The 15,061-nt window shown below is 39.0% G+C and overlaps 1 protein-coding gene across 1 annotated transcript; it reads right to left on the bottom strand.

The window, feature by feature from the left end:
• Positions 1 to 476: 476 nt before the first annotated feature.
• LOC101832635 (olfactory receptor 51V1-like) lies at positions 477 to 1,418 on the bottom strand. The gene has a single exon (XM_005074151.1). It carries the CDS (start codon positions 1,416 to 1,418, stop codon positions 477 to 479), a length of 942 nt encoding a protein of 313 aa, XP_005074208.1.
• Between the last annotated feature and the right edge of the window lie 13,643 nt (positions 1,419 to 15,061).

Below are 15,061 nucleotides of genomic sequence, written 5' to 3'. Positions count from 1 at the left end.
GTGTATATCATAAAAATGTTGTTCAGATGTACAAAAATAGATTAAGATAATGACTATAATGATCATCAAAGGCTATTAAATCAAAACTCTCAGATTCATAATGAATGTAAGAAGACACATATCTGTGCAATTAGCCAGAGAATATATGGATTTTATGAGTAAATTAACTTGATACATAAAGAAGAGTAGTAATAATACAAATGATTAATTAAATTTAAAAACTTAAAACAAATTTAAAAGATGATTCTGAGTATGCTTTATTTGTATACTCTATTTTGTGAAGGTAACCATTGTATTACTGAAGTCATTCGAACAGACATTTAAAAAGTGATGAGACAAGTAGTGGAAGCCAATTATAATACATGAAGCATCATTAAAATGCATTTAGTACATCTGGTTGCAATAACTTACTGAATTTCAGCCTTTGTAAAATCTGTAAATTGACTTTCAAATATATACATAGCAGATCAAAGATCCTAATTTCCCTTCAGGAACAATCTCTTAATTCTCACTCGTATCTGTTGAGTCTTGATACTGTATATAATGGGATTCATCAAGGGTGGGAAAAGGATGTAGATGTTGCCCATGAGGACATGAACCAGTGGAGAGAGGTGCTTTCCAAAGCGGTGAACCATGGTCAGACCAATGATGGGGATGTAGAAAACCAAAACAGCAGAGATGTGAGAAACACAAGTCTGTAGAGACTTGATTCTCTCCTCCCTAGAAGCAATAGATAGAACTGTGTGCAGGATCATAATATATGACATTAATATGAGTACTGAATCCAGCAACAGGTTGCTGATTACCAGGGCTAGACCATATATGCTATTGAAACGGATGTCACCACAGGCCATTCGAATTAAATCTTGGTGCAGGCAGAAAGAGTGAGAGAGAAAATGAGGCCGGCAGTAATTTAAGAACTTCAGGCGGATGATGACTGGAGGAATGAGCATAGAACTTCTACATAAGATGGCCACTCCAATTTTCATGATTTTGTCATTGGTTAGGATGGAAGAATACCTTAGAGGATTGCAAATAGCAATGTAGCGATCAAAGGACATGGCAAGAAGGACAGAGGACTCCATGAAGGACAATCCATGAATGAAATAAGACTGTGCAATGCAAGCATCGAGGCTGATGTCTTGAATGAAGCCCCAAAGGATGCCCAGCACTGTGTGAATAGTGGACAGTCCCATGCACAGATCAGTGAGTGCTAACATGGCCAGGAAATAGAACATGGGCTGGTGAAGGCTTGGCTCAGTCCGGATCACATGCAACACCATGCAGTTTCCCAGGAACACTGTCACATAGATGATGGAGAATGGGACTGAGAGCCAGAGGTAATAAATTTCTAAACCAGGAAAACCAGTCAAAGCAAACCTAGAGCTACTGGAGTTTGTGACAGAGAGAACTGACATTGGTAGAAGGTTTAAAATACCTTTGGAAAGATTTTGTCAATCACATGACTTTCCAATGCTATACTTTCAAGCAATGTCTACCTGCTTAGTGCAAGAAAACTCAGTATTTTGCAATTTCCATAAATAAGAAGATACATACGTAGTCCTTTGTTGTTTATCATCACTGACCCTGTTGTCTTGACATAGACCTTTCAGTGCTTGTGTTGAGGGATGAGAGGACACCTGAGAGATTTATGCAGGATCAGCAACACCCATGGGCTCATGGGATTTGGAACATGAGGAGTCTGCTGGGATATTCTCAGTCCTAACGAGAAAGTGCTAAGTCACTCATTTGTTATGACTTTCAGAGGATTTCCTGCCTTTTCTGAAGATCATGTTATTTTCTTTTGTTGTTGTTATTATTTTCATTTGTTAAATTTCCACAACAATATAACATAATTTACCCATTTTAACTGTCTATTTTGAAGCAAATATTTGATAATATATGTCTTAGCTCTGCCTTTGTTATCTGTGTAGGGATAAAATATGTATATGCTTAAAACAATACAACCATGATAGGAAAGAAAGCAACAGTAACAATGAAACTGCCAGTTTGTACCTTCTACAGAAATACATCTCCCATATTAACCAGAGAAGAGCATGCATGCATGCAATTATTTGGTTATGTGTATATATGAGTTAACACACATGCTATTCTTTGATTATGAAAAATTTTTAAATCATCACAATTTGGAAAAATAATTTAAGGTTTTAGAATACACTAGAACCTCAATAGAGAAGATTTATATGCATGTGAAATTTAAAACTTTCCAAAAGTCTAATAATTTAAAATTTAAAACATCCAACATTGTGTGAGTGTGTGTGTGTTAGAGACAGGTTTTATCTCTGTGTGTACCTCTATCTTTCCTGGAACTTATTCTTTAGACCAGGCTGACCTCAAATTCACAAAGATCCACCTGCTTCCAAGTACTCTGATTAATGCCCTGAGCAACCATCACACAGCCAATATTTTTAAATATTAACAAATTTTATCTCTTACTTTTACCTTGGTTCCTGTTTACCCTCTGGATAAAGATCATTATTTATATAAAACCTTTGAGACAGGTCAGCCTATTAATAGAATAAAAATGAAAACTAACAATCAAGATTTGTTACAAATAAATTTGTAAATTTGTGGGGTTCTAATTTAAATTGGAACAAATATTATATTTTATAAATATTGAATAATATAAATAAATATATTTTATAAAATGCCTTACCCACAAAATTTGATAAGAGCTAAAAATACAATATGCTCTAACTGATAGAGTTGTTCAGTATCACTTCTGTTGCTCATTTTATTTAGATAGGAATAAATATAAGCTCCACCAAAAGAGTTTACAATGTATAAAAGTGAAATACTGTCTTTTACCCTATAGAATTCTAGGAGCCTCACAAACAGACAAAGACACACTACTGCCACATACATGCAGTCAGTCCCAAGCAGGCCCTCAAACTGTTAGTCAGCTGTCTCTGTGCTTGCTCTTTGTCATGATCTTAAACCCCCATGGTTCTTACAATCTCTCCTCCCTTTCTTCAGTAGGACTCCAGGAGCTCAGCCAAGTGCTTGACTGTAGTTCTCTGCATTGGCTTCCAGGAGTTACTGTAAAGGCTCTCCAATGATAATTAGAGTAGTCACCAATCTGATTAATGGCAAAGGCCAATTCAGGCACTCTCTCAGTATTGCTAGGAGTCTTAGCTGGGGTCATCCTTGTTGATTCCTGGGACGTCCCTGACACCAGTTTCTCCCTATCCTCGAAATATATTTACAACTCTTTCTCTCTGTAACACCCCCAACCAGCCCAACCCATCACACATGTTCCCATCCTCACATCACCTACTCCAGCTCCCAGTTTACCCAGGAGATTTCTTCTATTTTCCATACTCAGAGAAGTCTATGAGTTTCTCTTTGGGCCCTCCTTGTTACCTAACCTCTCTGGGCCTATTATGGATTGTAGCCTAGTTTTTCTTTATATTACAGCTAATATCAACTTATGAATGAGTACATACCAAGTTTGTATTTCTGGGTCTGGGTTATCTTTTTGATTTATTGATAGTGTCCTTTGCCTTAGAGAAGCCTTTAAGTTTATGGAGGTCCCATTTATTATTGTCACGGGAGATCACTTCCTCAATAGAATGTCATTAGCACAGACACTCCCTCAATAGAATGTCATTAGCACAGACACTGATAGCAACAACATCGTGAAATTGAGAAGCTTCTGCATGTGAAAGGACACTGTCACTAAGACAAAATGATAGCCTACAGACTGGGAAAAGATCTTCACCAACCCCACATCTGACAGAGGAATGATCTCCAAAATGTATAAAACTCAAAAAACTATGCATCAAAATACAAAATAATCCAATTGAAAAAAAATGGGGTACAGAACTAAACAGAGAATTCATCAGAAGAATCTCAAATGGATGAAAGACATTTAAGGAATTGCTCAACATCCTTAATAATCAGGGTAATGCAAATCAAAACAACTCTGAGATACAATCTTGTACCCGCCAGAATGGCTAAGTTCAAAATTACTGAGGATATGTTGGAAAGGATATGGAGTCAGGGAACACTCCTCCACTGCTGCTAGCTGTGCACACTTGTACAGACACTTTGGAAATCAGTATGGCAGTTTCTCAGAAAACTGGGAATCAATCTATTTTAAGACCCAGCTGTTGGGGGAAGTCCTGTGCATTTGTCAATAAAGTACTGTCTGGCCAATGGGGAATCTAGATAGGAGGGACTAGGAGTCCAGGAGGACTCTGGGTAGGAGAAACACAAGGGAGTCGACATGTAACGCCATGGGGGTAGGAAGCCCGGAACCATTCTGGTAAGAGACATACTTAGATTAACAATTATGGGGTAATTACTTAAGTCAGAGGTAGCCAGTAAGAAACAAGCAAGGCCAACAGCTTCATAATTAATATAGCCTCCTGTGTGTTTATTTGGGGACTACAATGCGGCAGAGCCCAGGCGGCTGGCGGGGGATAAACCAAAGCGGCTAGCAAAGATACCTCTCTTGGCATTTACCCAAAGGATGCTCAAACATACGACAAGGGCACTTGCTCAAAAATGTTCATTGCATCTTATTCGTAATAGTCAAGACCTAGAAACAACCTAGAATCCCTTCAACTGAAGAACTGATAAAAAAATGTGGTGCATCTGCACAGTGGAGAATGACTCAGCTGTAAGAAATAATGACATCATGAAATATGCAGGCAAATGAATGGAACTAGAAAAAAAATATTCTGAGTGGTGAAAACCAGACTTAGAAAGACAAACACAGTATGTATTCACACATAAGAGGATATTAGATGTAAAGCAAAGGATAACCAGGCTACAATTCACAGCTCCAGAGAAGCTAGGTAACAAGAAGGATTTTAAGAGGGACTCATGGATTGCTCTTAGAAAGGAAATTAGGTAAGATATCCTGGGGAAACTGAGGTGAAGGGGGTGGTAAAGTGGATGGGATAGGGGATGAGAACACAAAGGAACAGTATAGTTGAGGGGAGAATGAAGTAGAAGAGCAATGAAAGAGATACCTTAATAGAGAGAGTGACTATGGGGTTAGGGAGAAACTTAGTGCTAAGTTAATTCCCAAGAATTCACAAGCAGGAACCTAGCTAAGACTCCTAGCAATAGTGAAGAGGATGACTGAACAGGCCTACCCCTGTATCATATTGGTGAATAACCCAAGTATCATCATTGGATCTTCATCCAGTTATTGATAGAACTAGACTCAGAGATCCACAACCAAGCACCAGGCTGAACTCTGGGAATCCCATCAAAGAGAGGGAGGAGGGAATATATGAGCAAGGGAGGTCAAGATGATGGAGAAATCTACAGAGACAGTTGAACCAAGTTCATGGAAACTCATGAATTCTAGACCAACAGCTGGGAAGACTCTGGGAAACCAAACGAGGACCTCCTTACGTGGGACACAGTTGTGAAGCTTGGATTATCACAGGGGCCCCTGGCAGTAGAACCAGTATCTAACCCTGGTACATGAGCTAATTTGTTGGAGCCCATTCCCTATGGTGGGATGTTATGCTCAGTTTCAATGCATAGGAGAGGGGTTTGGTCCAACTTCAAATTAATATGGCAGTCTTTGTTGAATCCTCATGGGAGCCCTTAACCATGAGGAGAAATAGACTGGGGTCATGTGTGCTAGGAAGAAAGCAAGGGGGGACTGGAGAAGAGATCAGAGGGAAAACTGAGGTGAATGGAAAATGAAAATTAAAAAGAATAAATAAAGTATAAAAAAGAAAAAACGTAAAATTTTAAAAAATCGAAATTCAATTTCCTAGGTTGGCAAGATAGCTCAATGGGTGAAAACACTGACAGTGCAAACTTGACAGACTCAGTTTAATTCTTGGTTCTTATGATGGAAGAAAAAGAAAGTCCTCTGACTTTCACATGAGTTGTGTGACATATGCTCACACACACACACACCCGCACATGCACATGTACATGTAGACACACATGCGTGTTCGCACACACATATACACACACCAATTAATAAAATTTAATGAGTTTCTTGATAGTCTGTGTTTAATTTAACAATATATGTTCTATTGTTATTGGATAGAATATTTGATAAATAATAATTAGGCTATGTTGGATTATTGTGTTGTTCTTAAATAACATATGTTTGTTGATATTCTGGTTGCTTGTTCTCTCAAGTATTGAGAAAGAAGAGATGAAGCTTATTACCATAATTGTGCCTGTGTCTATTTCCTTCTTCTCTGTAATATCTCTTTTGGAAATTTCCTTTAAGGTGGGAAGTTGTTCAGAAATGAATGAATCGATCCCTTCATCATTGTAAAATACACACCTTAACCCTCACACATTTCTTTATTATAAAAAATGTTTTATCCTAGACATAGCCTCTCAGAATTATTTGCCATTTTTTGTTTAGGTGCAAGAAGGAATAAATATTTTTTCTTTTCCCAATATTATTCCAAATGTGTTTTTATAATTAAAGCACATTTCTGTTAAATACGAGAGATTGGTTTGTTTATACTGTTCATAATTGTGGCCTTTAATATAATTGCTTTACAAATGTCCTATTTCAGTTAGTTTTCTCTATGTTCCACCTTTTATTTCCTTTCCTTTGTTTAATGACTCTATTTTACACACTTTAATGATTGACTATTATAACTTTGTGGCCTAATGTTGCTAACCTGAATATTTTACATATTCAACTTACCAAATCTGTCTTTAAGTGATATTATGATATATCCCAAGTAATATTCTCTCACTCATCTGTTCAAGGACTTTGGTTTTTGTGTGTGTGTGTGTGGTGTTTACATTATAAACTCCAAGATAATTTATATTTATAATTTAGCATTTAATTGCATGGTTAGGAAATTTAAATAGATAAAATTATGATGTACAGGTTCCTCCGGCAGCATAAGGTAAACAGGCCGGCTTCCCAGCCTGCGTTCCAGTGCCTGCAGATCGCCTGGGAACTGCACAGAGCTTCCAATTCCGGCGGGAGCCAGATCTTCTCTCCCACCAATGAGAACAGGAAATCAGAGGAGGCAGGGAGACCAGGGGAGTAGCTGTTCCGGATCAGGTGCAACAGGACCCAGCATAGGGTCCAGGGGACCAGGTAGGAGGCTAAGCGCCCCAGATTCCTGTTCTTCTTCTCCACCCACGGGCCCAGCATTTGGACAAGGAATAGAAGAACCACCAGATTATTGGACTTGCTAGCACCCACCAAAAGGGAACTCTCGTCCCCAGACCAGTAAGAGGTTCTTTCTGCACCCACTAGAAGAAGAGATGGGAAAGAGACAATACAAAAACAGAGTCAGCAACAGAAAAACAAATATGACACCGCCAGATTCTAGAGACTCCACATCAGCAAAGACCCCAACATTCCAATGCGAATGAAGCAGAAGAGAACGACCTTAAAAGCACTTTCATGAAAATGATAGAGGCCCTAAAAGAGGATATAGGAAAATCCCTCAAAGAAATGGAAGAAAAGATAAACCAAAAAATGCAAGAAATGGAAGAAAAAACAAACCAAAAAAGGCAGGAAATGGAAGAAGAAATGAAGCAAAAAATGCAAGAATCGGAAGAAAAAACATACCAAAAAAGGCAGGAAATGGAAGAAGAAACAAAGCAAAAAAATGCAAGAAATGGTAGAAAAAACAAATCAAAAAAATGAAAAAAATGGAAGAAGAAACAAACCAAAAAAGGCAGGAAATGGAAGAAGAAACAAAGCACAAAATGCGAGAAATGGAAGAAAAAGCAAACCAAAAAATGCAAGAAATGGAAGAAAGAACAAACCAAAAAATTCATAAAAGGCAACAAACAGATGAAAAGATAAACAGAAAATTGCAAGAAGCAATGCAAACACTGCAAGGGTTGAAAACTGAAATAGAGACATTAAAAAAAAACATAATCTGAAGAAAGGCAGAAAATAGAAAAGCTGGACAAATAGTCAGGCACTACCAATACAAGCATTACCAACAGAATAGAAGAGATGGAAGAGAGAATCTCAAGTGTTGAAGATACACTAGGAGAAATGGATTTATCAAACAAAGAAAACCTTAAATCCAACAAATCCTTAACACAAAACATCCAGGAAATATGGGACACCATGAAAAGACCAAACCTAAGAATAATAGGTATAGAAGAAGGAGAAGAAATCCACCTCAAAGGGGCAGAAGGCATATTCAACAAAATCATAGAAGAAAACTTTCCCAACCTTAAGAAAGACATGCCAATGAAGGTACAAGAAGCCTACAGAACACCAAATAGAGTGGACCACAAAAAAATCCCCTCGCCACATAATAATCAAGACCCCAAACATACAGAATAAAGAAAGAATATTAAGAGCAGCTAAGGAAAAAGTCAAGTAACATATAAAGGCAGACCTATCAGAATTTCACCTGATTTCTCCATGGAAACTCTGAAAGCCAGAAGGTCCTGGATAGATATTCTACCTACACTAAGAGACCATGGATGTCAGCCCAGACTACTATACCCGGCAAAGCTCTCAATCACTATAGATGGAGAAAACAAGATATTCCATGACAAAACTAGATTCAAGCAATATGTGTACACTAACCCAGCCCTACAGAAAATTTTGGAAGGAAAACTCCAACACAAGGAAGCTAACTACAACCAGAAAAACCTAAGCATTAGAGAATCCCTCTCTACCAACAGCCAAAAGAACAAAGGGGTGAAATTCCACACATAATTCCACCAGCAACAACCATCGCAAATCGAAGAAGGATGAGCAATCAATGGTCATTAATATCCCTCAATATTAATGGCCTTAACTCACCCATAAAAACTAGCAGAATGGATTCGAAGACAGAACCCTTCCTTCTGCTGCATACAAGAAACACACCTCACCCTCAAAGACAGACATTACCTGAGAGTTAAAGGTTGGGAAAAAATTTTTCAATCAAATGGACCCAAGAAACAAGCAGGGGTAGCAATCCTAATATCTAACAAACTAGACTTTAAAATAAAATCAATCAAAAGAGATGAAGGAGGTCATTACATACTCATCACAGGTGAAACCCACCAAGATGAAGTGTCTATCCTGAACATCTATGCCCCAAATACAAAGGCATCCACATTCGTTAAAGAAACATTATTAGAACTTAAATCTCATCTAAAGCCCCACACAGTTATAGTGGGAGATTTCAACACACCACTCTCACCATTAGACAGGAATACCAGACAGAAACTCAACAAAGAAGTAAAGGATCTAATAGAAGTAATGACCCAACTGGGATTAACAGATACCTATAGAACATTTCATCCACATAAAAAAGAATATACCTTCTTCTCACCACCACATGGAACCTTCTCAAAAATCGACCACATACTTGGCAACATATCAAACCTCAGCAGCTACAAAAAAATTGGAATAACTCCATGCATCTTATCAGACCACCATGCTTTAAAATTAGAATTCAACAACAACACAAATTGCAGAAAACCTACAAACTCATGGAAATTGAATAATGCTCAACAGCACCATCCCTGGGTCAAAGAGGAAATAAAAAAAGAAATTAAAGACTTCCTCGAATTCAATGAGAATGAAGACACAACATACCCAAACCTATGGGACACTTTGAAAGCAGTGCTACGGGGGAAGTTCATAGCACTAAGTGCTCACATGAAGAAACAGGAGAACAGTTATGCCAGAGAATTAACATCACAGCTGAAAGCTCTAGAACACAAAGAAGCAAACTCCCCCAGGAGGAGTAGACGCCAGGAAATAATCAAATTGAGGGCTGAAATCAATAAAGTAGAAACCAGGAAAACAATACAAAGAATCAATGCAACGAAGAGTTGGTTCTTTGAGGAAATCAACAAGATAGACAAACTTTTGTCCAAACTTACCAAACAGCAGAGAGTGAACATGCAAATTAACAAAATCAGAAATGAAAAGGGGGACATAACAACAGACTCTGAGGAAATCCAGAGAATCTTTAGGTCATACTTTGAAAACCTGTACTCCACAAAATTCAAAAATTTAAAGGAAATGGATGACTTCCTGGACAGCTATCAATTGCCAAAACTAAATCAAGGACAGATAAGCAATTTAAATAGACGTATAACCCCTATGGAAATAGAAGCTGTCATCAAAAGTCTCCCAACCAAAAAAAGTCCAGGTCCACATGGCCTCAGTGCAGAATTCTACCAGAAATTCAAAGAACAGCTTATACCAATTCTTCTCAAAGTGTTCCACACAATAGAAGCAGAAGGGTCTTTGCCAAACTCTTTCTATGAGGCTTCAATAACCTTGATCCCCAAGCCACACAAAGATACAACTAAGAAAGAGAACTTCAGACCAATATCCCTCATGAACATTGATGCAAAAATACTCAATAAAATACTGGCAAATCGGATCCAAGAACACATCAAAACAATCATTCACCACGATCAAGTAGGTTTCATCCCAGGGATGCAGGGATGGTTCAACATACGAAAATCCAGCAACGTAATCCACCATATAAACAAGCTGAAAAACAAAAATCACATGATCATCTCACTAGATGCTGAAAAAGCCTTTGACAAAATCCAACACCCCTTCATGATAAAGGTCTTGGAGAGATCTGGGATAACAGGGACATACTTAAATATAATAAAAGCTATATACAGTAAACCAACAGCCAACATCAAACTAAATGGACAGAAACTCAACGCAATTCCTCTAAAATCAGGAACAAAACAAGGCTGTCCACTCTCTCCATACTTTTTCAACATGGTACTTGAAGTTCTAGCTATTGCCATATGACAACAAAGGGGGATCAAGGGGATACAAATTGGGAAGGAAGAGGTCAAACTTTCACTGTTTGCAGACGATATGATAGTTTACATCAATGGCCCAAAGAACTCTACCAGCGAACTCTTACAGCTGATTAACACCTTCAGCAAAGTGGCAGGCTACAAGATCAACTCAAGAAAATCAGTAGCCCTACTATATACAGATGACAAAAGGGCTGAAAGAGAAATCAGAGAATCATCACCCTTTACAATTGCCACAAACAACATAAAATACCTTGGTGTAACGCTAACCAAACAAGTGAAAGACCTGTATCGTAAGAACTTTGAATCTTTAAAGAAAGAAATTAAAGAAGCCCTCAGAAAATGGAAAGATCTCCCATGCTCTTGGATAGATAGGACCAATGTAGTAAAAATGGCAATCCTGCCAAAAGCAATCTACAGATTCAATGCAATCCCCATTAAAATCCCAGCACAATTCTTCACAGACCTTGAAAGAACAATAATCAATTTTTTATGGAAAAACAAAAGACCCAGGATAGCCAAAACAACCCTGTTCAACAAGGCAACGTCCGGAGGCATCACCATCCCTGACCTCAAGCTCTATTACAGAGCTATAGTCCTGAAAACAGCTTGGTATTGGCACAAAAATAGACAGGTAGACCAATGGAATCGAATTGAAAATCCGGGTATTAACCCACACACGTACGAACATCTGATCTTTGACAAAGAAGCTAAAAATATACAATGGAATAAAGAAAGCATCTTCAACAAATGGTGCTGGCATAATTGGAGACTGGCATGTAGAAGAATGCGGATCGATCCATGTTTATCGCCATGCACAAAACTTAAGTCCAAATGGATCAAAGACCTCAACATAAATCCAGCCACACTGAACCTCTTAGAAGAGAAAGTGGGTGGTACCCTTGAACGAATTGGTACAGGAGACAGCTTCCTGAACATAACACCACTAGCACAGACAGTGAGATCAACAATTAATAAATGGGACCTCCTGAAACTGAGAAGCTTCTGTAAGGCAAAGGACACAGTCAGCAAGACAAAAAGGCAGCCCACAGAATGGGAAAAAATATTCACTAATCCCACATCTGACAGAGGGTTGATCTCCAAAATTTACAAAGAACTCAAGAAGCAAGTCTCCAAAACACCAAAGGACCCTATTAAAAAGTGGGCTGTAGAACTAAATAGAGAGTTTTCAATAGAGGAGTCTAAAATGGCTGAGAGGCACTTGAGAAAGTGCTCAACATCCTTAGCCATCTGGGAAATGCAAATCAAAACAACTCTGAGATACCATCTCACTCCTGTCAGAATGGCTAAAATCAAAAACACCAATGACAATTTATGCTGGAGAGGATGTGGTGAAAGGGGGACACTCCTCCATTGCTGGTGGGAGTGCCAACTGGTTCAGCCACTTTGGAAATCAGTATGGAGATTCCTCAGAAAAATGGGAATAAACCTACCACAAGACCCAGCAACTCCACTCTTAGGCATATATCCAAAAGATGCCCATTCATACAACAAAGATGTCTGTTCCACTATGTTCATAGCAGCTTTATTTGTAATAGCCAGAACTTGGAAGCAACCTAGATGTCCCTCAACCGAAGAGTGGATAAAGAAAATGTGGTACATCTACACAATGGAGTACTATTCAGCAGACAAAAACAATGGAATCATGAGATTCGCAGGCAAATGGATGACACTAGAAGAAACCATCCTGAGTGAGGTAACGCAGTCACAAAAAGAGAAACATGGCATGTACTCTCTCATATATGGATTTTAGACATAGATCTGGGGAGTGCCAGCCTACAATCCTATGGCCAGAGAGTCTGGGAAACAGAAACCTCATTTAGTGGCTAATCGAAGAAGAGACAGACTCCCTTGGTTAAGTACTGAGCTGAACTCAAGAAAGCCAGTAACAGAGAGGGAGGACTGATGATCAAAGGGATTAAGTCTGGGCTGGTTTAACCCCCAGAAACAGCTGACCAGACAAAGGTTAACTCTTGAATCCCAGGCATCAGCCTGGGAATCCAGCATGGGACTGATCAAGACCCCCTGAATGTGGGTGTCAGTGAGGAGGGCTAGGTAATCTATTGAGCCTTTGGCAGCAGACACGGACTTTGGACTCCCATAGAACAACGTGAGGTGCACTCTCACCCTGAACTCTTGGGGAAGGGTCTTGGCCCTGCCCTATATGAAATGACAGACTATGGACACCCCCATGGAGGGCCTCACCCTCCCTGTGGGAATGAGGGGATAACGGGGGGGGTTGGGGGGAGGGCACGGGAGGAGGGGAGGGAAAGGGAGAGGGACCTGGAACTGACTTGTGAAGCAACCTTGTTTCTTATCTAAATTTAAACTGGAAAATAAAATAAAATAAAATAAAATAAAGAAAAGGAACACCAGGAAATTTAATGTTGGAGATTTAGTTTATGCTGAAAGACATAAGGAGAATGGGGAGAGGGTAGTAAAGGGAATGATGTCCTCAGGGTAAGACCTCACCCAGCTATTCCTGCAACTTATGAAAAGAAAAAGCCTAAGGAATTATTTGTTCCTAAAGAGCAACAACAAATCAAAGCTTATGCAAATGCAATTCAAGGAGGGAGCCAGATTTTATCCTAAGCAGGAAGCAGAATTTGGTGGCATCAGCTATATGGTTCTGGCTTTAGAGGTGTGGAGAATACAGGCGTAAAAGGGTTGTAGAATCTTTCTCTGTTGTTAAGAAAACTACTGAGACCAGGCATGTGGCAAGGGAATCCCTGAATGGAAGCCCAAAGAGGCTGTTATATGAAGCTGTGAAGGTGAAGCTTGGGTTGTGCTGGAGACCCGAGGGTACTGGAGGAATCAGAGCTGCAGTTGTGGGATACCTGTCAAGGAGAGTTGAATGTGGCAAGTTGAGCCAATTTTTTAAAAGTTATGTTGCATTCAGAAAAGCTGGCACTGGACTTAGAGCGTCATGATTTGGAGTTTACCCTGCTGGATTTCAATCTTGCATTGGTCCAGTATTTCCTCACTGAAGCCTTCCCTTTTGATCAGTAATGCATATTGGAATGCCATTGTATGTTGGAAGAATGTAATTTGCTTTTTTATCTTATAGGGGTTACAATTAAGAGATTACCCTGAATCTCAGAAGAGACTTTGGACTTTGAAATGGTGTTGAGACTGAAAGACTTTGGAATTTCTCAAGTTGAACTCAATGCATTTTGTATTATGATGTGGCCACAAGCCTGTGGGAAACAGGGAGTGGAATGCAGTAATTTAAATGAGAATGGCCTACATAGGCTCATATATTTGAATGTTGGGTTCTTAGTTGATGGAAATGTTTAGAAAGAATTATGAGATGTGACCTTGATAGAGAACATGTGTCATTAGGGAGGGATCTTTGAGGTTTCAAAAGCCTAATCTTCACTTTGTGCATGTGAATTGGTATTTAAGCTCTCAGCTACTGCTCCAGCACCATGCCTGCCTGCCTGCTGTCATGCTCCTTGCCATAATGATCATGGACTCTAACCCTCTGAAGCCATGAGTCCCAGTAAACATTTTCTTTTACAAAAAAAAAAAAGAGTTGCCATGGTCATGGTGTGTCTTCACATCGATAGAAACCGCAACTGAGACAGTCTCCAGCTGTACCTCTGGATTTGTTCATGCTTCTCGGGTCTTTCGGTGTTTGTTCTGTGTATCATGCATCTCTATTGTCTTGTGCACGTGTACTTTGTGCTACTATGTCTGCCCAGGACAATGACATTTTCACAACTGTACAATATTTTCTTTTCTCCGATAGTCATTCTGAAGTCTGTTTTATCTGATAGTATTGAAGCCACTACTAGTAACATGTTTTTCTGTCCTTTTGCTTTGACCCTGTCTATATTACTGTTTATGAAGTTTTTATATGTAGCAAAATATTTCTATCATGTTTTTAAGTCCACTCTGCTAATCTGTCTTTCTGTTGGTGTGCTGAGACCATTTTACATTTAACATAGTTTTTCACATGTAGGATTTAAGTTTTCTATTTCTATTCTCTTTTGTATTTCATTTTCTTATTTCTGGAATCATGTGGGTCATTTGAGCTTTTTGTAGAATTTTATAGGTAGCTAGAATATTTTTATTTGTGTGTGTGTGTGTGTGTGTGTTGCTGTTTGGAATCATGTTTGATAACTCTTGAACTTTTTCACTGGGTTGGGTCTTTCAATCCAAACCAGAGCTCACCCATCGGGCTATCTATAGTCTCACTAGCTAGCTTACGCTGAGGACCCCCATGCTCCCCTTTCAAAGTTTAGGACTATGGACAGGCCACCACATGCACCTGGCATGTATATGGGTTCTGGGGATCTAA

The sequence above is a fragment of the Mesocricetus auratus genome, unplaced genomic scaffold (assembly GCF_017639785.1).
Source record: "Mesocricetus auratus isolate SY011 unplaced genomic scaffold, BCM_Maur_2.0 Super-Scaffold_4256, whole genome shotgun sequence".
NCBI lineage: Eukaryota > Metazoa > Chordata > Mammalia > Rodentia > Cricetidae > Mesocricetus > Mesocricetus auratus.
This window is presented reverse-complemented; position numbering and strand designations above follow the sequence as displayed.